Consider the following 26,315-nt stretch of genomic DNA (forward strand, 5'->3'; position numbering starts at 1 on the left):
GGGTCCTCTCTCTTAACTGCTATATAACTTCTTCATTAGCTCTTTGTGACTGCAACAAATATGTAATATATAATTTTAGTTCCTCAGCCTGAGTCATCTCTCTTGTGGTTATTGCAAGAGGCCTGCTTACTGGACCTGTTGCTTCCCCTTTGCTCCCTGGAGCCCATTCAGCCAGAGAGATCGTTCATTTATTTATTTATTTAGGATCAATTTACACATTACTTTGATGAATAAAATTGTATATATTTAAAGTGTACAGTGTGATGATTTAATATATGTATACATCGTGAAATGCTTACCCCTATCAAATTAATTAATACCTCCATCATCTCACATAGTTAATTTTTTTCTTCAGTGAGATCCTTAAAGATCTTTCAGAGAGATCAGTCATATCTTTTCTTCTTGAATGAAAACTACTAAAGTGGTGCGTAGGCAGAACAGTGGCCTCCCGAAGATATCAGGTCCTAATCCCTGGAACCTGTAAATGTTACCTTATTTAGAAAAAGAGGTTTTATAGATGTGGTTAAGGATCCTGAGACAGGGAGATTATCCTGGATTATCTGGGTGGGCCCTAAATGCCATCAGATGTATCCCTATAAGAGGAAAGCTGAGGGAGATTTGGCCCAGACATGGAGGAGAAGGCAGTGTGAAGACAGAGGCAGAGATTGCAGTGATGAGGCCACCAGCCAAGGAATGCCAGCAACTACCAGAAGCTGGAAGAGGCAAGTAACTGATTCTACCTAGTGCCACTGGAGGGAGTGTGTCCTTGCCAACACTTTGATTTTGGCTGAGTGATACTGATTTAGGACTAATGGCCTCCAGAACTGTGAGAGACTACATTTCTGTTGTTCTAAGCCACTCAGTTTGTGCTAATTTATTATACCAGCCACAGGAAAGTAATACAAGTAACTTCCCATTTCAGATAGAGTAAAACTCCTTACCATGCCCTAAAATGACCCTGCCTAGCTTTCTGACCTCATCACCTACCCTTCCTTTCTCTTTCTTCCATAAGGGCAGAAGGCTTGTCAGTCTGATTTATCACTGTATCCCCAGAATCTAGAACAGTGCTTGGCAAAAATAGGCACTCAAAAATAATTTTAAAATGAGCATTGATTGAGCTTGATATTCTGAGACAATAAGTGTCTATCTGAAAGACCAGTGACACTTGATCCACTAATGGCATTTTTGGATGAGAAGTAAAAACAGGATATCAGTGGAGTGATATAATGCTGACTTACGTTTCTAGAGAGACTGTTTTTGGGGGAGGAGTGGGAGAAAGATATATAATAGGGAAAGGATAAAAGAGACATAATTCATCAATATGAAACTTAATCATTTGAGATCAGTAGATGTGGTCTATGAATCTTTTGATTCTGAAAAGATTCATTAGTTCTACTTTTATTATAAGTTTTTCCCAATGTGATTATTTGAGCATTTTATATCTACTGAATAGAGGTAGATTTTTAAAAGTTTATTTTAAAATTTTTGTAGATAGCCTTTACTATGTAAATAAATATATTTGTTACTAAAAGCTTTACTTACTTTTTAAGGTCTATTTCAAGTGGCACAGATATGTGAATAACCAATAATAATAATGTGAGGAACCCTTCCTGTGGGCCAGGCCCTGTGCTCAGTGCTTTAGACACATCCTTTTAAACCTCTTATAACAACTCCACACCATGTATTTATTCTCATTTGACAGCTGAGAAAATCTAGGCTTAAAAAACTCAGTGTTTTGACTATGATATTTTGTTGAAGCATACAATTATATAATTTATTCTTACAGTGCACCAAGAAAAAAAGAGATAGTCTTAACTAAAAGAATTAAAGAGCACAAACAGATGATACAAATTGCTTTTTCCTTTGGTTTGCAGTTCAAAAATAAAAGTACCTGTCTTCCTCACTCTAGGTGATGTTTTCTGAGATAAATTAAAAGTTAAGTTCTGAAAAAAGCACAAGGCTTTTGTAAAGGCAACACAGTTATACATAATAAGCAGCACATGATGTTCCAGAACATGATGTTCCATACTCCCTACAGGTCATAAGAAGCCCACAGTAAAGTAGGACTCTACTGACAGGCTTAGCATTGAAGGACACTCTGATGTGAAGTAAGGTGAAGAAGAAAGTGAAGTTATTCCTATAATGTCAGACTGATGGAGAAGAATCATCAGGGTCAGAATGGGCCTTATGAGGAGTTTTTGCGGGATAGGAGGTATAGAATTGTGTAACTTATTCTTCCAGTTCACTAAGAAAAAAAGAAGTAGAATTAACCAAAGGAATTAGAGAGCATGGACAGATGGTATAAAATGACTCTTTCTTCTATGGTTTACAGCTCAAAAATAAAAATACATTGATCACAATGCACTTTGAAAATAATATCTGTGTTATATCTTTTTATGTATATCCATTTGTGTTTAAGGACAAAATAGAGTAACATCATTAATTATTAGACAATAATAGTAAATTCAGTGGAAACACTGGCTGCAAATATAGTTTTTTCTGGGCATCTATAAAAAGTTACATAAGCTAATATTCTTAATAGATCTAAAAATATTCCCTTTCAGTAAGCTAAATTCTAGTGGAGACCAGTGTTCTCACATGTGCTTCTTAGTCATTCAATCATTTGTTATTTTTATCCTGCCTAGGATAAAAATGAGCTGGAACTTCTGAATTTCTTAATTAGAAAATCTTTTATTTCTGTGATAATGGGACCACCATTATCACAGAAATACTTGAATATTGTTTCTGACTTTAGGCATTTGGGTGATACAAAGGATAATTTATGGATATTTTAATTTACAATCCTTGCAAGACTCTAAAACAAAGAAGATATTCACATACTCCACTGTAATAAAGGTCTGAAATGTTTGACTTAAAACTGTATGGATTAACTAGGCTTTTGGCAGTGTGGTGAAGCGGATAGCCTAGAATATGTTCCCAAATCAGAACATCTAGAAGCTCTAGATAAAGTACAACAAGCATGCTTTTAAATGTATGGTTAAGCTTATAAGAGAGAAAGGAATATTCAGGGCTCAGAAGCAAAACAATCAGTTCCACTTCTACTTAGGATATAGATGTGTGCAAGAAAACATCACTCCCATTCTAACAACAATGGCTTGTTCACAAAATTCACATCATCATAACTTTTCTTGAGCCCGTCAGAAGTGGCCACAAAGCAATCAAGTGAACTGTATTCAGAAGAGCTCTCTGAGGAAAGATGGGACACAGAGACACTGACTTCTGACAAGAGTGTAAGAGGAAGACGTGGCCACCCCAAAGAATTGTTAGAAAAAATCAGCTAAAATTTTGACAAGTTTTTAAAGATTGATCTGCGGGCTCGCATGTCAGTTTGAAATAACTCAGAGCTGCAGGCACAAGGGAGCTTTGCCCTCACTTGTGAGCTCTTTTCCCCAGGCCTGCTTGCCTTGGCCTGGGTAGGAGACTGGAGAGGACCTCCTGGTGGTGCAGGTATGGTGAGGATTGCTGCTGCGGAACAGGGGACACAGCACTGCCCACTTCCTCACAGTGACATGCACGGACATACAGGGAATTTCAGCAGTGGGTTGGGCACTATAAAAGAATCAAATGAAAATCCTAGAAATAAAAAAAGGATGATATCAGAGATGAAGCGTTTCTCCAAAAGGGCCAACTGGGGAAAGAATCAGTGAACTTGAAGGTAGAAGTTATCTAAACTGAAACACAAAGATAAAAAAGAATGAAAAAATACAAGAGAGCATTCAGTGGCTTTGAGACAGTATAAAGTGGTATAATACACCTGCAATCAAAGTCTCAGAATGAGAGAAGAGAGAAGAACTATTTGAAGAAATAATGGCCAAGACTTTTTTGAGATTAATCAATGACAGCAAGCCAAAGACCCAAGAAGCTCAGAGGACCCCAAGCAAGGTAAATACACACACACCGTCCTCCTAGGCACATCGTGATCAAACTGCTGAAAATGGAAAATAAGAGACAGCCTTGGGAACAGCCAGAGACAAAAGAAATGTTAAATATAGAGGAACAGATGTGAGAATTAAGCAGCCTTATTGTCGGAAAATACGCAGACCAGGGAGCAGTGGAATGTTGTATTAAAAGTACTGCAAGCAAAAGCAACAACAACAGCAAAAAAGATCAACAAGAAATCTGTACCCAGTGAAAATATCTTTCAAGGATGGAGGCAAAAAACTATTTTGTTTTTAGACAAACAAATCGAAAGAATTCATTGTACTAGACTTACACTACAAGAAATGGTGAGGGAGGTTCTTTAAGGCAGACGCAATATAATACCAGATGGAAATTGGATTTACATGAAGAAATGCAGAGCTCCAGAAGTGGTAAAAATTAAGGTAAATGTAAATGAAATAATAACAGTTCTACACAGATTCTTCCAGAAAATAGAGGATAAAGTAAGAACTTTACAAGCGATTCTAGGAGGCCAGCATTATCGTGATACCCAAATAAGACATAGACATTACAAAAAAACTATAGATGCGTACCCCTTATGAACTTAGATGCAAACATCTTTTGAAAAACAGCAGATCAAATTCAGCAATATAAAAGGGCTAATACATCATGACCAATCAGGGTTTATCACAGTAACTTAGGGTTGGTTTAAAATTGAAAATCTAATCAGTATAAGTCATCATATCAATAAACTAAAGCAAAACAAAAAACAAAATGCCACCATCTGATCATCTCAGTAGATTTAGGAAAAGCATTTGACAAAACCCAACATCATTCCTGGAGAAAAAAACCCAAACTTTATCATACTAGGAATAGATAGGAACCTCCTCTGTGAAAAACCTGTAGGTAACATCGTACTTAAAGGTGAAAGACTGAATGTTTTCCCCTAGTATCAGGAACAAGCCAAGAGTGTACACTCCTTACTGCATTTGTTCAACACTGTGCTAGGTATTGTAACCAGTGCAGAAAGGCCACAGAAAAAAGTGAAAGGTATCCACATTTCAGAGAAAGAAATAAGGCTGCCCTTTTCTGTCAGATGACATTATCATCTATGTAGCAATCTACAAAAGAAAAATATTTAGAACTACTGAGTATGGAAAGGTTGCAGGATACAAGATAAATGTATGAATAAATTGTATTTCTACACACTAGCAGTAAGCAATTGGAAATTGAAGTTTTTCTTAAACAATTAAAGTATGTAATACTTAGGGATAAATCTGATAAATGTGTTAAGACCTGTATACTGAAAACTATAGAACATTGCTGAGAGAAATTATAAAAGAACGAAGTGAATGGAGATACACCACGTTCATGGATCAGAAGATTCAATATTATTATGTCAGTTCTTCTCAGATAAATCTATATATTTAATGCAAAATAATAATTCCAGCAGGTTAGGGTTTTTTTCTGTTGTAGAAAGTAAGTGAATTCTAAAATTCATATGAAAATGCAAAGGACTTAGAATAGCCAAAACAATTTTGAAAAAGAGAAAGTTGGAAGACTTTTATTACCTGATTTTGAGACATAATATACAGCATAGCAATTAAGACTATGAATGCTGGTATAAAGACAAATTAGTGGGACATACAGAGAGATTTTTAAAAAGCCCATAGATATGTTCCCAGTTGATTTTAACACAGGTACAAAGGCAATTCATTGCAGAGAGGACAGTCCTTTCAACAAATAGTGCTGGGTTAGTTGAGAAAAAAGTCCATACTTTGTACCATATACAGAAGTTAACCCCAAATAGATCATAAACCTGAGTGTTAAAAACTAAAATCATAAAAACTTCTAGAAGAAAACATAAGACTAAATCTTTGTGACCTTGGGTTACACAAAGATTTCTTTATATATATGACACTAAAAGTATGATCCATAGAAGAAAAAATTTGATAAATTTGATTTCATGAAAGTGTAAAGCTTTTGCTCTTCAGAAGGCAGTTAAGAGAATGAAAAATAAGTCATGGAATGGGAGAAAATATAAATCACATACGTGATGAAGCATACGTGTTCAGAATACACAAAGAACTCTCAAGACTCAGTAATAAAACAACCCAATTTAAAAAAAGGCAAGAAATTTAAACTGATACTTCACCAAAGATTTGTGGATAGCCAATAAACGAAAGTTGTTCAGTGTCATTAGTCATTAGATAAATGCAAATAAATTTATACACCTGTTAGAATATATATACTAAAAAAACCCTGATAATACTAAGTATAGGCAAGAATGTGGAGCAACTCAAACTCTCATACACTGTTGGTGGAAATGTATCAATAAAATTGTACAACCACTTACGGAAACAGTTTGGCAGTTTCTCAGAAGTTTAAACATACACCTATTGAATCACTCAACCAATTCACTTCTAAAGATTAAGAGGAATTAAAGCAAGTGTTTATATAAAGACTTATATATAATTGTAATAATAATTACAGTTGTAATTATTGCAGTAATATCATTGCAATTCTATTTGTAATAGCCAAAACGAAAAATAATCCACATGCCATCAACAGGTGAATGGATAAACAAATTGTGGTATATCCATATAATATACCACAAACTAATGTTTATGTATTCTGAATCTAAGTCCTTTGTTGGTTATGTATTGAAATATCATCTTCCACTCTGTGGTTTATCCTAATGTTTTAGGTTAATTTTGTAAACAACATGTTTGGGTTTTATTTTTTATCCAATCTGACTCTGTTTTAATTAGAACATTTCATCCATTTACTTTTAATTGAATATATTATCTTACTATTTATTTGTTTTTTCTGTTTGGTGTTCTTTTTTTTGTCAATTATTTCCTTTTTTTGAATTAATGAAGTGGTTTTATTTACTTTCTGCCCCCTCCCCTTAGCTTGGACCTCTCTTTTACTTTTCCTTTGTTAGTGACCTCAGGGATTATAACAAAGACACATTACCGAAGTTTAATGTTCATTGGTATTTTTACCTTCTTTCTGATAATATAAGAGCTCTTATTTATAGGTTATTGTTGTCAGATATTTTAATTATTTATGTATTTCAAGACTCACAGTTATTACTGTTTTATATAATCAATATTTATTTAAATTTACCCACATATTTGTCATTTTTTGTTGCCTGTAGTGTTTCCATTTGGAATCATTTTTCTTCTGCCTGAAGAAAAATAGCCCTTAGTATTTCCTTTAGTACAAATCTGCTAGTGACAAATTCTGTTTTTCTTTTTTGGCCTGAAAATGTATTTCACATTCAGTTTTTTAAATTAATTTTTTATTGTAATGCCGTTGATTTACAGTGTTGTGTTAGTTTCTGCTATACAGCAAAGTGAGCCAGTTATACATATGCATATATCCACTCTTTTTTAGATTCTATTCCCATATAGGTCATTACAGAATATTGAATAGAGTTCCATGTGCTATACTGTAGGTTCTTATTACTTACCTATTTTATATATAGTAGTGTGTATATTTCAATCCCAATTTATCCCTTTCCCCACTGGTATCCATAAATTTGTTTTCTACATCTGTGATTCAATTTCTGTTTTGTAAATGGGTTCACTTGTACCATTTTTCTAGATTCCACATATAAGCAATATCATATGATATTTGCCTTTCTCTGTCTGACTTACTTCACTCAGTGTGACAATCTCTAGGTCCATGCATGTCACTGCAAATGGCATTATTTTGTTCTTTTTATGGCTGAGTAATATTCCATTGTATATGTGTACCACATCTTCTTTATCCATTCCTCTGTCGATGGACATTTAGGTTGCTTCCATGACCTGGCTATTGTAAATAGTGCTGCAATGAACATTGGGGTGCATGTATCCTTTCAAATTATGGTTTTCTCCAGATATATGCCCAGGAGTGGGATTGCTGTATCATGTGGTAGCTCTGTTTTTAGTTTTTTGAGGAACCTCCATACTATTCTCCATAGTGGCTGTATCAATTTACATTCCCACCAGCAGTGCAAGAGGGTTCCCTTTTCTCCACACCCTCTCCAGCATTTACTGTTTATAGATTTTTTGATGATGGCCATTCTGACTGGTGTGAGGTGATACCTCATTGTAGTTTTGATTTGCATTTCTCTAATAATTAGTGATGTTGAGCATCTCTTCTTGTGCCTCTTGGCCATCTGTATGTCTTCTTTGGAGAAATGTCTATTTAGATCTTCCACTCATTTTTTGATTGGGCTGTTTGTAAATAGATGTTTTATGAACAGGATTTTGGCCTATCTATATGGAGGTTTCTTTCTAGCCTATGTATGGCTTCTTGAATCTGTGGCTTACTTTGTTAGTTTTGGAAAATTCTCAGACATTATCTTTTAAAATAATGCTCTGCTTAATCTTTTCTCTCCTTCGAGGACTCCAATTTCACATATATTTGACCTTTTCATAGTATCTTCTATGTCCTTTGTCTTCTTTTCCATCCTTTTCTCTTTGTGATTCATTCTGAGTGTTATCTTGGCCCATGTTTCAGTTCACTAATTCATCTGTGTCTAAGCTGCTTTTGATTATTGTATTTTTGTGGTCTGGAATTTCTGTTTAGCTCTTGAAAAAATCTGCCATATCCTTTTTAAAAAGTACCTTTGATTTTTCTGTCAAAATTCTCAATTGTATCTTTTATTCTTTTGACCCAGGTATGTATCAGATAGCACCAATACCTGGGGCTCCTTTTGGTACTTTTCTATTTCCTGTTGCATCTGCCGGTTCTCATTCATATTATCTCTTTGTATGCCTGGATATTATTGATTGTGTGCTTGATCTTGTCTTTGACAAATTATTCATAGAAGTAGTTTGAGACCTAGGGTAATATCTTCCTCTAGAAAGGAATATGTTTTCTTCTAACAGCCACTTAACTGCACTAGCAATAAGTCTCACTTAATCCAGTTTCATGCGTCAGATGACTTGAAACTGGGTTCTCTCTGCAAAGGCTGGGCTACTTTATTTTTTTTAATTTTTAAATTTTATTTTTTTATACAGTAGGTTCTTATTAGTTATCTATTTTATACATATTAGCATATATATGTCAATCCCCATCTCCCAATTCATCACATCACCACCCCCCCTCCATGCCACTTCTACCCCTTGGTGTCCATACGTTTGTTCTCTACATCTGTGTCTCTGTTTCTGCCCTGCAAACTGGTTCATCTGGACCATTTTTCTAGGTTTCACATATATGCGTTAATATATGATATTTGTTTTTCTCTTTCTGACTTACTTCACTCTGTATGACAGTCTCTAGATCCATCCATGTCTCTACAAATGACCCAGTCTTGTTCCTTTTTATGGCTGAGTAATATTCCATTGTATGTATGTACCACATCTTTATCCATTCATCTGTCGATGGGCATTTAGGTTGCTTCCATGACCTGACTATTGTAAATAGTGCTGCAGTGATCATTGGGATGCATGTGTCTTTTTTTTTTTTTTTTTTTTTTTTTTTTTTTTTTTTTTTTGCGGTACGTGGGCCTCTCACTGTTGTGGCCTCTCCCGTTGCGGAGCACAGGCTCCGGATGCACAGGCTCAGCGGCCATGGCTCACGGGCCCAGCTGCTCCGCGGCATATGGGATCCTCCCGGACCGGGGCACGAACCCGTATCCCCTGCATCGGCAGGCGGACTCTCAACCACTGCGCCACCAGGGAGGCCCGCATGTGTCTTTTTGAATTATGGTTTTCTCTGGGTATATGCCCAGTACTGGGATTGCTGGGTCATATGGTAATTCTATTTTTAGTTTTTTAAGGATCCTCCATACTGTTCTCCAAGGCGGCTGTATCAGTTTACATTCCCACCAACAGTGCAAGAGAGTTCCCTTTTCTCCACACCCTCTCCAGTGTTTGTTGTTTGTAGATTTTCTGATGATACCCATTCTACCTGGTGTGAGGTGATACCTCATTGTAGTTTTGATTTGCATTTCTCTAATAATTAGTGATGATGAGCAGCTTTTCATGTGCTTCTTGGCCATCTGTATGTCTTCTTTGGAGAAATGTCTATTTAGGTCTTCTGCCCATTTTTGGATTGGGTTGTTTGTTTTTTTAATATTGAGCTGCATGAGCTGTTTATATATTTTGGAGATTAATCCTTTGTCCATTGATTCATTTGCAAATGTTTTCTCCCATTCTGAGGGTTGTCTTTTCATCTTGTTTATAGTTTCCTTTGCTTTGCAAAAGCTTTGAAGTTTCATTAGGTCCCATTTGTTTATTTTTGTTTTTATTTCCATTACTCTAGGAGGTGGACCAAAAAGTTCTTGCTATGATTTATGTCAAAGAGTGTTCTTCCTGTGTTTCCTCTAAGAGTTTTCAGTGTCTGGTCTTACATTTAGGTCTTTAATCCATTTTGAGTTTATTTTTGTGTATGGTGTTATGGAGTGTTCTAATTTCATTCTTTTACATGTAGCTGTCCAGTTTTCCCAACACCACTTATTGAAGAGAGTCTTTCTCTGTTGTATATCCTTGCCTCCTTTGTCATAGATTAGTTGACCATAGGTGTGTGGGTTTATCTCTGAGCTTTCTATCCTGTTCCCTTGATCCATATTTCTGTTTTTGTGCCAGTACCGTATTGTCTTGATTACTTTAGCTTTGTAGTATAGTCTGAAGTCAGGGAGTCTGATTCCTCCAGCTCTGTTTTTTTCCCTCAAGACTGCTTTAGCTATTCGGGGTCTTTTGTGTCTCCATACAAATTTTAAGATTTTTTGTTCTAGTTCTGTAAAAAATGCCATTGGTAATTTGAGTGCATTGAGTCTGTAGATTGCTTTGGGTAGTATAGTCATTTTCACAATATTGATTCTTCCAATCCAAGAACATGGTATATCTCTCCAATCTGTTTGTATCATCTTTAATTTCTTTCATCAGTGTCTTATAGTTTTCTGAGAACAGGTCTTTGGTCTCCCTAGGTAGGTTTATTCCTAGGTATTTTAATCTTTTTGTTGCAGTGGTAAATGGGAGTGTTTCCTTAATTTCTCTTTCAGAATTTTCATCATTAGTATGAAGGAATGCAAGAGATTTCTGTGCATTAATTTTGTATCCTGCTACTTTAGCAGATTCATTGATTAGCTCTAGTAGTTTTCTGGTAGCATCTTTAGGATTCTCTATGTATAGTATCATGTCCTCTGCAAACAGTGACAGTTTTACTTCTTCTTTTCCAATTTGTATTTCTTTTATTTCTTTCTCGTCTCTGATTGCCATGGCTAGGATGTCCAAAACTGTGTTAAATAGTAGTGGCGAGAGTGGACATCCTTTTCTTGTTCCTGATCTTAGAGGAAATGCTGTCAGTTTTTCACCATTGAGAATGATGTTTGCTGTGGGTTTGTCATATATGGCCTTTATTATGTTGAGGTAGGTTCCCTCTATGCCCACTTTCTGGAGAGTTTTTATCCTAAATGGGTGTTGAATTTTGTCGAAAGCTTTTTCTGCATCTATTGAGATGATCATATGGTTTTTATTCTTCAGTTTGTTAATGTGGTGTATCCCATTGATTGATTTGTGTATATTGAAGAATCCTTGCATCCCTGGGATAGATCTCACTTGATCATGGTGTATGATCCTTCTAATGTGTTGTTGGATTCTGTTTGCTAGTATTTTGTTGAGAATTTTTACATCTATATTCATCAGTGATACTGGTCTGTAATTTTCTTTTTTAGTAGTGTCTTTGTCTGGTTTTGTTATCAGGGTGATGGTGGCCTCTTAGAATGAGTTTAGGAGTGTTCCTTCCTCTGCAGTATTTTGGAAGAGTTTGAGAAGGATGGGTGTTAGCTTTTCTCTAGATGTTTGATAGAACTCACCTGTGAAGCCATCTGGTCCTGGACTTTTGTTTGTTGGAAGATTTTTAATAACAGTTTCAATTTCATCACTTGTGATTGGTCTGTTCGTATTTTCTATTTCTTCCTGGTTTAGTCTTGGAATCTTATACCTTTCTAAGAATTTGTCCATTTCTTCGAGGTTGTCCATTTTATTGGCATAGAGTTGCTTGTAGTAGTCTCTTAGCATGCTTTGTATTTCTGTGATGTCCGTTGTAACTTTTCCTTTTTCACTTCTAATTTTATTGATTTGAGTCCTCTCCCTTTTTTTTCTTGATGAGTCTGGCTAATGGTTTATAAATTTTGTTTATCTTCTCAAAGAACCAGCTTTTAGTTTTATTGATTTTTGCTATTATTTTCTTTGTTTCTATTTCATTTATTTCTGCTCTGATCTTTATGATTTCTTTCCTTCTAGTAACTTTGGGTTTTGTTTGTTCTTCTTTCTCTAGTTTCTTTAGGTGTAAGGTTTGATTGTTTATTTGAGATGTTTGTTATTTCTTGAGGTAGGCTTGTATTGCTATTAGCTTCCCTCTTAGAACCGCTTTTGCCGCATTCCATAGGTTTTGGATTGTCGTATTTTCGTTGTAATTTGTCTCTAGGTATTTTTTGATTTCCTATTTGATTTCTTCAGTGATCTCTTGGTTATTTAGTTGCATATTGTTTAGCCTCCATGTATTTGTGTTTTTTACATTTATTTTCCCTGTAATTGATTTCTAATCTCATAGTCTTGTGGTCGCAAAAGATGCTTGATATGATTTCAATTTTCTTAAATTTACTGAAGCTTGATTTGTGACCCAAGATGGGATCTGTCCTGGAGAATGTTCCATGTGCACTTGCGAAGAAAGTGTAATCTGCTGTTTTTGGATGGAATGTCCTATAAATATCAATTAAATCTATCTGGTCTGTTGTGTCATTTAAAGCTTGTGTCTCCTTATTAATTTTCTCTCTGGATGATCTGTCCATGGGTGTAAGTGAGGTGTTAAAGTCCCCCACTATTATTGCATTACTGTTGATTTCCTCTTTTATAGCTGTTAGCAGTTGCCTTAGGTATTGAGGTGCTCCTGTGTTGGGTGCATATAAATTTATAATTGTTATATCTTCTTCTTGGATTGATCCCTTGATCATTATGTAGTGTGCTTCCTTGTCTCTTTTAACATTCTTTATTTTAAAGTCTATTTTATCTGATATGAGTATTGCTACTCCAGCTTTCTTTTGATTTCCATTTGCATGGAATATCTTTTCCATACCCTCGCTTTCAGTCTGTATGTGTTCCTACGTCTGAAGTGGGTCTGTTGTAGACAGCATATATACGGGTCTGTTTTTGTATCCATTCAGCGAGCCTGTGTCTTTTGGTTGGAGCATTTAATCCATTCACGTTTAAGGTAATTATTGATATGTATGTTCCTTACCGTTTTCTTAATTGTTATGGGTTTGCTTTTGTAGGTCCTTTTCTTCCCTTGTGTTTCCCACTTAGAAGTTCCTTTAGCATTTGTTATAGAGCTGGTTTGGTGGTGCTGAATTCCCTTGGCTTTTGCTTGTCTGTAAAGCTTTTGATTTCTCCATTGAATCTGAATGAGATCCTTGCCGGGTAGAGTAATCTTGGTTGTAGGTCTTTCCTTTCATCACTTTATATATATGGTGCCACTGCCTTCTGGCTTGTAGAGTTCCTGCTGAGAAATCAGCTGTTAACGTTATGGGAGTTCCCTTGTATGTTATTTGTCATTTTTCCCTTGTTGCTTTCAATAACTTTTCTTTGTCTTTATTTTTTGTCAGTTTGATTACTAGGTGTCTCGGTGTGTTTCTCCTTGGGTTTATCATGCCTGGAACTCTCTGCACTTCCTGGACTTGGGTGGCTATTTCCTTTCCCAAGTTAGGAAAGTTTTCGACTATAATCTCTTCAAATATTTTCTCAGGTCCTTTCTCTCTCTCTTCTCCTTCTGGGACCCCTATAATGCGAATATTGTTGCGTTTAATGTTGTCCCAGATGTCTCTTAGGTTGTCTTCATTTCTTTTCATTCTTTTTTCTTTCTTCTGTTCTGCGGCAGTGAATTCCACCATTCTGTCTTCCAAGTCACTTATCCATTCTTCTGCTTCAGTTATTCTGCTACTGAATCCTTCTATTGTATTTTTCATTTCAGTTATTTTATTGTTCATCTCTGTTTGTTTGTTCTTTGATTCTTTGAAGTGTTTGTTCTTTAATTCTTCTAGGTCTTTGTTAAACATTTCTTGCATCTTCTCAATCTTGCCTCCATTCTTTTTCTAAGGTTGTGGATCATCTTCACTATCCTTATTCTGAATGCTTTTTCTGGAAGGTTGCCTAACTCCACTTCATTTAGTTGTTTTTCTGGGCTTTTGTCTTGTTCCTTCATCTGGTACACAGCCCTCTGCCTTTTCATCTTGTCTATCTTTCTGTGAATGTGGTTTTTGTTCCATGGGCTGCAGGATTGTAGTTCTTGCTTCTGCTGTCTGCCCTCTGATGGATGAGGCTATCTAAGAGGCTTGTGCAAGTTTCCTGATGGGAGGGACTGGTGATGGGTAGAGCTGGGTGTTGCTCTGGTGGGCAGAGCTCAGTAAGCCTTTAATCTGCTTGTCTGCTGATGGGTGGGGCTGGGCTCCCTCCCTGTTGTTTGTTTGGCCTGAGGCGACCCAACCCTGAAGCCTACCTGGGCTCTTTGGTGGGGCTAAAGGCGGACTCTGGGAGGGCTCCCGCCAACAGTACTTCCCAGAACTTCTGCTGCCAGTGTCCTTGTCCTCCCAGTGAGCCAGAGCCACCCCCTGCCTCTGCAGGAGACCCTCCAACACTATCAGGTAGGTCTGCTTCAGTCTCCTGTGGGGTCACTGCTCCTTTCCCTGGGTCCCAGTGCTCACACTACTTTGTGTGTGCCCTCCACGAGTGGAGTCTGTGTTTCCCCCAGTCCTATCAAAGTCCTGCAATCAAATCCCACTAACCTTCAAAGTCTGATTCTCTAGGAATTCCTCCTCCTGTTGCCGGACCCCCAGGTTGGGAAGCCTGACGTGAGGCTCAGCACCTTCCTTCCAGTGGGTGGACTTCTGTGTTCTCTTCTGTGTTATAAGTATTCTCCTGTATGTGAGTCACCCACCCAGCAGTTATGGGATTTGGTTTTATTGTGATTGCACCCCTCCTACCGTCTCATTGCGGCTTCTCCTTTGTCTTTGGATGTGGGGTATCTTTTCTTGTGAGTTCCAGTGTCTTCCTGTCGATGATTGTTCAGCAGTTAGTTGTCATTCCAGTGCTCTTGCAAGAGGGAGTGAGAGCATGTCCTTCTACTCTGCCATCTTGAACCAATCTCTGGGCTACTTTAGGATTACCCTTGTCCTATCCCGGGGGGCTTACCAGTGCCTCTGTAAGGCTGTCAAAAAGGCAGCTTAAGTTTTCAGCCTCTCAGGAGCCTTTTCTAGAATCAGCAAATGCTTCCAGGGGAAAACCAGGCCCCAAATTACATGCTTACCTTTCTGGATTTCCATTGTCTCTTAGATCTTGGATGCGAAACTTTTTCACTAGCTTGTTAGTTTCCATATGCCTTTGTGCAGATGATTTTTGTATTTTGTCCAGCTTTTTAAATTATCCTTATCATAAGAGCTGATTAGAATTACCTACTCTACTGTTACCGAAAGAGGAAGTTTCCTTTCCTTTTTTTTTCCTTCTTAATTTAATCTCAGGACAATATTAATCCCAAATAATTTCTTTTTATATACCTGCATATACCCTGTCATCACCTCTACCCCTACACAGATCAATTGATTGTTTTCTAATGATGTGTTAGGAATAGTCCAGAACCTAAAATTAAATATTATGCCAAAACACTCGTGATGGATCTTTTTTTTAAACTTTGAGTTCTTCAACACCCTTTTTTTTTAATTGGGATGAAATTGTTTTGCAGTAGCTGATCTCCACTTTTGGTCTATATTTGCTCTGTAGGCAATCTTATCCACACACCCTTGGCTTTAAATATCATCTCTATAAATTTTATCTGTTCTATATTAATTCTTATTTATAGCAGATCTTTTCAGAGTATCAGAACTGTATATACAATTCCCTGTTTGTACTCTCTCCTCGGATGCCTCAACGTCACCTCAAAGTTAGCGAGTCCAGAACTGAGCTCCTGCTATTTCCTCTCAACATCTGGGCTCCCTCCAGAGTCCCCTATCCTAATGGGTAACCTTCTTATCCACCTGCCTTTCAAGCAAGGATGTGGGGGGTCATCCTTGATACCACCTGTCTTTTCCTACTTGTTTATACAATCCTGTTTATTTTATGTTTTAAATATTGAATCCACCCACCTCTCTCCAGCAATACTACCTCCACCCTAGTCCAGGCTATTATAAGGGTTCAAGTGATCCTCACCCACTACCTTCCTCCCTTTCCATCCTCCCTCCTTTCTGATCCTTTTCAACTTTACAGTCATCATGCTATTTCAAAGCATTTAAAACTATAATTTGAATCTTCTGTTGCTTAATGCATCTAAGGCCCTATGTGATTTGGGCTCTGTCTGTTTCACTAGCCTCTGCCCCACCCCCTTCACTCTGGGCTCCAGGCACACTGACCTTCTCTCAGCTCCTGGAATCTACCATCCTCCTCCTCACTCCTCAGTGCCGGGAATGCTTGCCTTCCTCCTCCTCTTGCTTTCCTGCCTTCCTTCATCCTAGCTTTTGTCTAGTTATCTCTTTCTCTTCACAAGGTCAGTTGTCACTTCTCAGTGATCCCCTTTTCTCCGAGGAGACTAGTTCACCCAGCACATACTCTATGGCACCTTGTACTTCTCATCCTTAGATTTTACCACACTTTTAATTACAGGATGAACAGGTCCATTGCTAGCCCTGCTCATTGCTAAGTCTCCAGCTCCTAGCACAGTGCCTTGAATGTAACTAAGTGGTTATTTGTTCAATAGTTGAATGTATATAATCAATAGCAGTCCCTCAAAGGTAGGGAACCATGTCTTTGACTTTTCCCCAGTTTCCCCGAATACTTAGTAGGATGTTGGTACTTAATAAATAGTTGAGAATGAAATTAAAATTATATTATCAGAATTAGATTTTCATTGGGCTACATTAGAGGGAGATTAGGATAGAAGGGAAAAGTACTGTGACTGACTAGAGAGGAAAGAAAGCATTACTTTTGCTCACAGAAATTTGCCGTACTTTGCAGTGCTGCCTCTCCCGCCCCCTAAAACAGTTTCTAATTTTTTTCAAAAAATGCTTAATTAAATATGACTACAGCGGATCATTTGAAATGGTTATTTATAACTCTTGTGTCCATTAAGTCGTTCTTTCTTTGATAAGCACATCCTTTCTTTGCAACGTTTTAAATGACTTTATTTACATTTCAAGCCTAAATTACCCATGATTCTAATTTATTATGTGTAAAAATGACTTGGCTGGGTCGTCCAGCTCAAAGTTCAGTTTCAAAACCATGGTATTGAAATATATTGATTTCTTCTGGTGTCCTTGTGACTTTGCATGGCTGGATACTTCACTGCATGTTTGCAGTAGTCACATGATAGTTACTACTGGTATTGGAATTTCCTTTTTGGAAAGAGATCTTTGGGATATTTTATGTGTACCTCCTCATGAACCTTGCAAATCACTGAAACACAGATTAAAAGAAGGGTAAAACCCACCCTTTTTATCACTGTCTACTGCCTCCACTTTATTTTCCCTCTCCGATTTTGATCTTCAGTGCTCTCAACTAGTTCTCTCCACCCTTTACTGAAGTGTGGAACATGGCAGTCAGTGATAGGGAAGAGAGCGATATACTGAGATACCGTAGTTAATTGTTAAAGGCACTTTAGAGTTGGCATGTTCCAATTATTCATATTTAACTCAGTTGTAAAGTCTTTTATAAATAGTGTAATTTTATAGTGAAAAGAGTTGTTCACTATTAGTGTTAGGTACTAAAAATTCCCACACTTATGACCCTCAGAGCCCCAGATATTTTATATGCCCTAGGTTTTTAGTGTTTTAATATATAAATCCATATTATTTAATTTCAAAATAACCAGTGATGTTATCTCTAAAAATATACAAAGATACTTTGTAATTTTAGGATTCCTTTACCTTTAACCAGCACCATTCATGGTAGATATGTTTACCAGTTTTATTTAATAAGTTTAGTTTCCAAATGCATGAACCCAAAATCTTTGCTCTTCCGGAGTAAGCCAGTGATTTATTTAGGCTTCTCTATGTTGTGTATTGTAAAGAGAAAGATCTTCTTGATGCATTATAATGCAGGTTTATTGGCGACAGCAGTTTCCCTCTCTGCAAGGACATTACATTGTTTTACAAAATGCTTTCTTGCACCATTCATGCTAACTTAAGAATGAATTTAAACACAGAAGCATCTAGTACATTTTCCTTCCTTGAGTGGGAATGGTTTTTAAATTCGGAAATGTATCATTAACTCATTTATAAAATGTCTTATTTCATTTTTGAGGAATTCAAGTTGGAATGCCAGCCATACGATAGTACGTAAGAGGAATGGTAACTGGCATTAAGGCATGCACTTAAGCAATAGAGGAATTTACTTTTCAGTGTCTTCCAAGGTCCATGAGGATGCACACTTATTTACCCAGAGAGTATGGATCTCACTATGTTTGTCCAGAGGGTATGACTCCGTGGAGGAGAACACTAACTGGTAAGTATCAAATTCTTAATTGTATTCTGTTTCAGAAAACTATGTTTAGAAATCAGTTGAATTTTAGCAGTGATGAAATCTCTTAGTCTGTGCTGGTTTCTTAACAGTGGACAGTCCCAGATGTTGAAGTCAGCACAACAAGAGAAAAACCCAAATCCTGATAAGACTTGAGGATTTGTCGAAAATTAAATGCAAAATAGTTGGGGCAAATGTTGCTGCGGCAGTCAAGACTAAGTAATACAGTAAGAAGATATGAAGTTGGAGAGCTTCTCATGTTCTTCCTTTGCATAAAGTTTGCATACCTACAAAACCCAGGACTTTAATGACTTTAAGAGGGGCAGAATTACATCTCTTGGAACTTAAAACAACAGACTCATGTGAACTGGAATGCACATTGGGGCCCTCACAATTTATTTAAATATTTCTTTGCAAAGCACTCTCTGTTTCTAAAGAAAAGCTATGCCTTCTGAAACCTGTAAGTGATGTATCCTGGCCACATCAAATCTTCTAAAAGCGTTTTCCAAATCCAGAATTGTTAGTGTGGAACAAATGTTTGTTTTGGAAACAGCAAAACCGGGGGATGTGGGAGGGTTGATTTCAGAGACCAGTTGCTGCTCTGCTTTATGCCTTATCATTCCTTCTCTTTTTCTTTTCAGCTAGGAACTCTTAAGATACATAATTGACTGTTGATTGAAAAAACTTGTAAAATGACATTTGTGTGTATGATACAAAAGTTTAAAACAAAACACAGCACAAAAATCAGCCACCCTAATATGTGATCAGTTTTCTGGGAATTAACCCCACCACATACACATCTGCCACAGTAAAGCCACTGCCAGATCTTCAGGTTGTTGGAAGCCACGCCTTAATAAATGGTGAATGGAAGTGCAGAGTCTGTGAAGAAGAATTTGTTTCCTGGCTTTGGCATCAGGCAGACAAAGGGTTAAGTCTTAGAGCTGCCAATTACAAGCTTGCTGGCCTTCAGCAAAATACTTGACAGCTCTGGGTTGTTCCTTCTGCTGTAGAATGATGTATGTCATGATGACTGGCAGTGGTCCCACCGCGCTAAAATCAAGGACTCTGGGTACATGGTCTAAATCACGGTTGCAGAGACACTGGGGTGGAAGATGCAGGAATATCTCCTCATTGACGTGCCAGAAAGAGAATTGAGAATGCATTTCTATGTGATCCATTTTTGCTTTGCCTTATGTCTAATTCTACCAATCCCTAATCTTTAGGACTCACTTCAAAATCTCTTGAAGCCACCTTTTAGGAGATGTGGAAAAAGTGTGTGAAGGGAGAGAGCGTCAAGAGCAGAAAGTTTAGGTGAAAGGGTAAGAGATATTTAGTCATCCAGCAATTACTTACTGAATGCCTGCCATGTGCTGTAGGAGTTGGGGATATGGTAGTGAACAAAACAGACAACAAATTGTGCAGTCATGAAGCTTATGTTCTAGATGTGGGAGGTAGACCATAAACAGATGGACTTGTTGTATGTTGGACAATGGAGATGATAAACCCGTCGGGTCATGGCGAGGGCTGGCGCAAGGGGGTGGCTTTCTGTTTAAAATAGGGTCATCAGGGAAGGGCTCATTGAAAAGGTGACATTAGAATAGAGGCTTGAAAGAGATCAGGGAGCCAACCATGTGGAAATCTGGGAAAAGAGGGAATTGGGAACAGATCTTTGTAAGTCATTGAAAAGGTTTAGACGTTTCCTTGAGTGCGTTGGAAAGCCACTGGAGAGTTTTGAGCAGAAAAGTGATGTGATCTGACTTTTTAAAAATAATCTCTCTGGCTGCTGTAGAGAATAAGTAGTAGAGGGGCAGTGATAGAATCAGGGACTAGTTAGCAGGTTATTGGAGTAATTCAGGTGGGAGATGATGGTGGCTTGGATCAGAGTGGTAGCCGTGGAGGTGATAGGTGGTCAGATTTTGGATCAGGATTGACTGGTCATTTGACTACGGTAAGCGAGGGACTGAGAGGAGTTAAGGATGACCCCGAAGTTTCTGGGTGGAAAGCTGGAAGGGCAGAGTTGTCATTGATTGTTTAGCAGAAGGTGGGAGGAAGAGCCAGTTTTGGGGAGAGGTCAGTTCAGGTGATGAGATTCCTACCAGATATCCAAGGGTAGTGGAGAGGAGACAGTTGGATGTACAATGGTCATTATGTAAATGCTCAGTTTGCACAAGTTGGTAAGTCATAAAGGTACTATTTAAATGATTTCAATCAAATCTCTTAGAAGATGAAGCCATAATTTACTTTTTATATATTAGGAAATAATGCAGAAAGACTAATTTTCCTAAGATCACAGATATGAAACTTTGTTTTATGGTTGCAAGTTCCACCTTGTTCTACCAACTTTACTCTATTGGTTATAAAATAGGCATACAAGGGAAATTCCAGTAGTTGCCACAATTGATTAAACAAAGTAAGACTTTTAGCTGCCTTTGCATTATGCACACCCACACAGTCTTCTAGAGGAGTATAGGTGATATCTTTGGTGAGGTTTATATGAAAGATAGGGTTTTTTTGACTCTTTGATGTGTTAAACTATTCTAATGTAGGCTTTGACTTAAAAGGTGAGTGGAGATGGCTATGAATATAATTAATTTTTTAAAATATTCTTATTTTTTTAAAAATTCCTTTTTAAAAATACCGTTTACTTCGTAGTAATTTGTGTTCTTGTCACTTGTTTAAAGGGGAAAATACATTTGCACAATCTTAAGTGTATTCCTTTTTTATAGTGGAATGCATAATATTTATTTTTTGAAGCAGAAATACAAGTAATAAAAACACATGTGATTGAGCTTTGACATTATTGTTGTAGGTGGGAATGGAAAACTACAATACAAAGAGCAAAATAGAAATTGAGATCTATTTAAAATGACTATTCTATTATCTAAATGTTTATGTACTTTTTATAATTTTTATGCAATAAAACAATGGAGTGTTATTTCATAAATTCCTGAGACGTTTAAACTTTATGTGGTCCAGGGACTTCCCTGGTGGTTCAGTTGTTAAACTCTGCGCTTCCACGCAGGCGGCGCCGGTTCCATTCCTGGTTGGGTAACTAAGATCCCACATGCCATGTGGCATGGCCAAAAAAAATTATATATATTGAATATATATATATATGCTGTTACAGAAAACCCCAAATGAACTTTTTGGCCAACCCAATAGATATAAACGTTATGTGGTCTAATAAGTTAAACAATCAGGAGCAGATTAATATAGTTTTCTTAAAGTAATAAAAGGAAGTACATATCCTTAAAGGTCATATATAGTTATTTTGTGCAATATGACTATTTTTGGTTTCTATGACCTTGGATTTTTAAAAAATTATAATTTCTGATCTCTCATCTATATAATAGCACACTCTTTCTGATTATACAGGAGGTCCTGCATGTTGCAGGAGTGGAAATGCAGTTAACGGCTGCGGTATCATTTTTGACCATTCTACAGGAAGAATCAGTGTCGATTCATACATATGCCCACTCCTTCCTCCAAGTCATTCTGCTGCATCTGGAGCACAGGGACGCAGGTCAGGGGCCTGACGTGCTTAATCGTATATGTACTTATTGTTTCTTATATGTGGCTGTGATGTTATTTGAATTGTGTTAGGCCGATGACCATAACTGAATGAGACTGTGCTGCCTAAGAGTTGATCAGTGGTGTGACTAAAAATAGCGATGACTATTTTTGTACAAAAACCGCAAAATTCAGTGCCCTTGAAGCCTGAAGACCCATTAGGTCATCTTATGATTTATACTTTTTTCTTAGATTTGTTTCTTTTACAACATTTATGTTTATAATATTGTAGTACAAGAAAAATGCACACTTTGGGTTAAAGATAGCCCCTCAGTATTATTTTTAAAGATATAAATGTTTTCCACATATTGGCTAAGACAGAAAAATAGAGAAACTTCTCATAATAGTAATAAAAATAATTATTGCCATTTTACTATTAAATACTATTGTAAATATTAGTGGCTAAGTTGAAACTGAATTTGTAAGTGAGATAGTTAAGTTGGCATGTTTTATCTTTGTCAATCAGGTGTCAGCAACGCATGGCTGGAAACTCTTCTGTCTGTGATAGAAGTATTGCCCAAAGAAACCCTAAGGCATGAGGTAATACTTTTTTTTTTTTTGTAAATTCTAGTACTTAAGTCACTCTAAGGTTTTTGTTGTTTTCATTTTTGATAGAGACGGTATTTCAAAAAAGAATAAAGTTATTTCCTACTCTGAAAGCAGCACATATTCATTACAGAAAATTTGGGTAGTACAAAATATAGAAGGAAGAAAAATCATGGTTTTGTACTTAGCTACTTCTAACATTCTGATGTGTTTTCATTTCAGATTTTTTCCCCTGTATATGGTGCTATTTGCCGTGTTAGTGATCATATTGAATTTATATATGGTTGTTTTTCACTTAGCTTTATTTTCCTTATCATTTTCTCATATTTCTCATTTGGTAGTAGCTACAAATATTTTACTTACTTATTAAACATTTAAGCCTGTTTTCAGTGTTTTATTATCAAAATAAGGCAATAATGAACATCTCTGTAGAGCTTTTCCTGTTTTACAGATAATTTCCTAAACTGTAACTTCCAAAAAAGTGGAATTACTAGGTTAGAGGGCATTAATATTCTTAAGGCTCTTGACTAGTAATATGAGAAGATGCCTGTTTCCCTGGGCTTTCATCAGCAATAGCATTCCAGTTAAATTTGATGGGCCAGAAATGGAATTACATTTTAATTGGCCTTTTTTGATTATTATGCTGTTGAATATTTTCTCATATATTATTATATTTCACCTCTGTTCTCTTGGAATTGTCTGATCATAACCTTTGATCACTGTTTTTATGTGCTATTTATCTGTCAGGTTTGCCAATCCTTTGTTATATTTGTTGCAAATAATGTTACCAATTTGTTGTTTGCTTTTTAATGTTCAATATTGTTCAACAGACCCTTCTCTAAAAGTTTTAGCAAATTCAGATGAGAGAACAGGAAAATTAGGAAATTTATTCTTTAAAGAACTGATTTTTCATTCTTTGAACATTATTTCTATATGAATTTCCTTTCAAATATGTCCGGTTGAAAAAGAGTTATCAGTCAATAAAATGTCCTCTGTGGATTTCATTAAGTGTCGTTGCCCTTTCTTTGCCATCGTACAGATTATGGCCCTAGCTCAGTGCCAAAACACTTGCTTGAAAATGGGAAGATCTACCCAGTTATAAGGATGTTTGTATACTTGATGCCAAACATCTAGATGATTACACATATTTAAATATTGAACAGTAATGTTGACATATTTATACTTTTTGATTAGTGGTGCATGGTAGCATGCAGTTTTTACTCTAGAATGTCACATATTATTTAACATGTGATTTTTAAGATTTTTAAATATGCCTTTTATTTCAGATCTTTGACTTTCAAATTATATTTATCATTATGCATTCAGTAATTCTGGCTACTCTGTTGAGAGGAAAAAAGTTGACCCTTTGATTAAAGTTATAGTTAGAACTTGGGGGGATCGTAGTACCACCTAGTATTCTGATCTCCATTTTAAGTAGATGAGAAACCTTGGGATGAGAAATAGCAAGATTACTTAGACAAATTAAATAGCTGGGACCAGAATCAGGGTCTGATCTTCATAATTCTTTGCAGTCTGTCATGCTGTTGAGTTCGAGTGCCCAGGACATACACAATACAGTATCAGAGTTGGGCTGTTGTATTCAAATGACAGAATTACCTTAATAGAATCTTTTTGAAGTTATAATGTTTTTCTTGCTTCAGGACAAATGTAAAAATTAATCTATATGGAACAAAAACAAATTTCAGGGTATCTAATAATTACTTGCTTTTTTTCTTTTGAAAAAATGTATGTTTCACAACTATATGCACAAACAGATCATTAGAGAATTCACCATAAGCTTTAATTCAATTTTTTTGGTGCCTAATTGTTTTTTTGTTTTGTTTTGTTTTGTTTTTGCGGTACGCGGATCTCTCACTGTTGTGGCCTCTCCCGTTGCGGAGCGCAGGCTCCGGGCGCACAGGCTCAGCGGCCATGGCTCACGGGCCCAGCCGCTCTGCGGCGTGTGGGATCTTCCCGGACCGGGGCACGAACCCGCGTCCCCTGCATCGGCAGGTGGACTTTCAACCACTGTGCCACCAGGGAAGCCCAGTGCCTAATTGTTTTTGATTGCATAATTTATCATCATTTTTACCTTAATAATCCAAGAAGGCAAATAAAATGAGATCCAGGTGATGAACAAACATGCACCTCAAAATGTAATTGAGGTTCTATAAAAACATTTAGAACATTAAAATATTCTTTGAAGAAAATAGCTGACATTAGTGTCAAGAATATATAAAATTTTGTGAATTTGTTCTCTAAATCTTTTCTCTTTAGATTTTGAATCCACTTGTTTCCAAGGCACAACTTTCCCAAACAGTCCAGTCTCGTTTAGTTAGTTGTAAGATTTTAGGAAAATTGACCAACAAATTTGATGCCCTTGCGTGAGTATTTGTAATATAATTTTTTGTCTACTTTATTAAATTGATTTAAAATGTATAATGACTATATTATTAATCATTATATTAGACTTGTATTATTCCATACTGTTTACAGTTTAGCTGATTTAAATTTACAGAATATAGAATTCTCGGAAGTCTACTTATTCAGATGCATTTCTTCTTGATATGGCCTTTCAAAATCAATAAGGGTAACTTTTTTTCTATTTCCCATCTTAGTCATCTCTGTCACATACCTTGTGTAGTTTTGAGGATAAAATAAAATTATCTTACAGACTTCAAAAATGGGTAAACATTGATAGAGAGATAGATTCTGCTTTTTTCCATCAGCTTTTTTCCATCATTGCTATGAATTCATTATCTTGAATAATTTATCTTACTTTGAGATTTTATAGAGAATGTTTATAATTTATATGTTACACTCGGCCCAGATGATAAATACCAAGTGGAAAGAATGGAATGTTGTGTAATTATGACACAAGAGTAAGATATAAAATTGACGAATATTTTGGTTGATGGTTGCTAGAATCAGTCCACTTGCCTATAGCCTTTTATCGTAGCTAAGATGTTTTAGCTGCCAATTACAAATTAACCATTATTTTAAAAAGACTCAGTCATATACATAATTTAAAAGTAGCTGTTAATATCCAAATGTAATAACATATGTAAATATACATTGTAAATGATAAAGTTCTTTATTAAGGTATGTTTGTTATTATTAAGCTAAGATTTTGAGGATAATTTTTTGAAAATATTAATTATTCTAAAATAATCACCCATTTGCATGTTTCTTTCCCCTCTCTCTAAGCATTAAAAGAGATATTCTTCCCTTGGTAAAATCACTCTGTCAAGATGTAGAGTACGAAGTTCGATCTTGTATGTGTCGGCAATTAGAAAATATAGCTCAGGGCATTGGGTAAGTATACCTTCAATTCCTTTTGTCACAGTTTTATTTTTGGATTGTCAGACATGTGTATCCTGTTCTGTATTCCATGAAAGCATACTTTAAAGGGCTAAACTTTATATGATCTTTAAAAATGATCATAATAAGTACCTTCTGATGTGTTTATATTAAAAGAGATAAAAGTGAAGATGTTTAGTGTGGTGGGTTAATGTTAATTTCTTTCCTTTTTACCTTAGTTACTTACTTATCACTCCAAACCCCTGGATCCAGGAAGGGAAAAATGTCCGTGCTTTGAATATAATATACCATGCTCAGACTATAGCTGTACCATATCTTTTAGCTGGCAGCTGTATTACTGGGTCATTTCACATGAAATTACTCAGTGGAAGTCTTTGTCTCCTGTGAGGCTTTGCGCTTCCAGTGTCTGCTTTGTAGGTCTCCTTGTCTTCTGAGTGTGTGAAGCTCAGGAAGGAGAGGGATAGGGCAGTCTCTTCTCTT

The 26,315-nt window shown here is 36.4% G+C and overlaps 1 protein-coding gene across 2 annotated transcripts in view; it reads left to right on the forward strand.

The window, feature by feature from the left end:
- PPP4R4 (protein phosphatase 4 regulatory subunit 4) overlaps positions 1-26,315 on the forward strand; it is a gene marked incomplete at its 5' end in the record, with an annotated part of 122,809 nt that overhangs the window by 47,166 nt on the left and 49,328 nt on the right. The window contains 5 exons of one of the 2 annotated variants that reach the window (XM_081230039.1): positions 18,292-18,383; positions 21,752-21,921; positions 22,435-22,508; positions 24,792-24,898; positions 25,722-25,829. In XM_081230039.1, coding sequence (XP_081086165.1) covers positions 18,292-18,383; positions 21,752-21,921; positions 22,435-22,508; positions 24,792-24,898; positions 25,722-25,829 — 551 coding nt within the window. The remainder of the gene's footprint in view (positions 1-18,291; positions 18,384-21,751; positions 21,922-22,434; positions 22,509-24,791; positions 24,899-25,721; positions 25,830-26,315) is intronic. The other variant, XM_081230040.1, reaches the window with a different exon arrangement.

The sequence above is a fragment of the Mesoplodon bidens genome (genome assembly GCF_964165515.1).
Source record: "Mesoplodon bidens genome assembly, chromosome: 3".
Lineage (NCBI taxonomy): Eukaryota > Metazoa > Chordata > Mammalia > Artiodactyla > Ziphiidae > Mesoplodon > Mesoplodon bidens.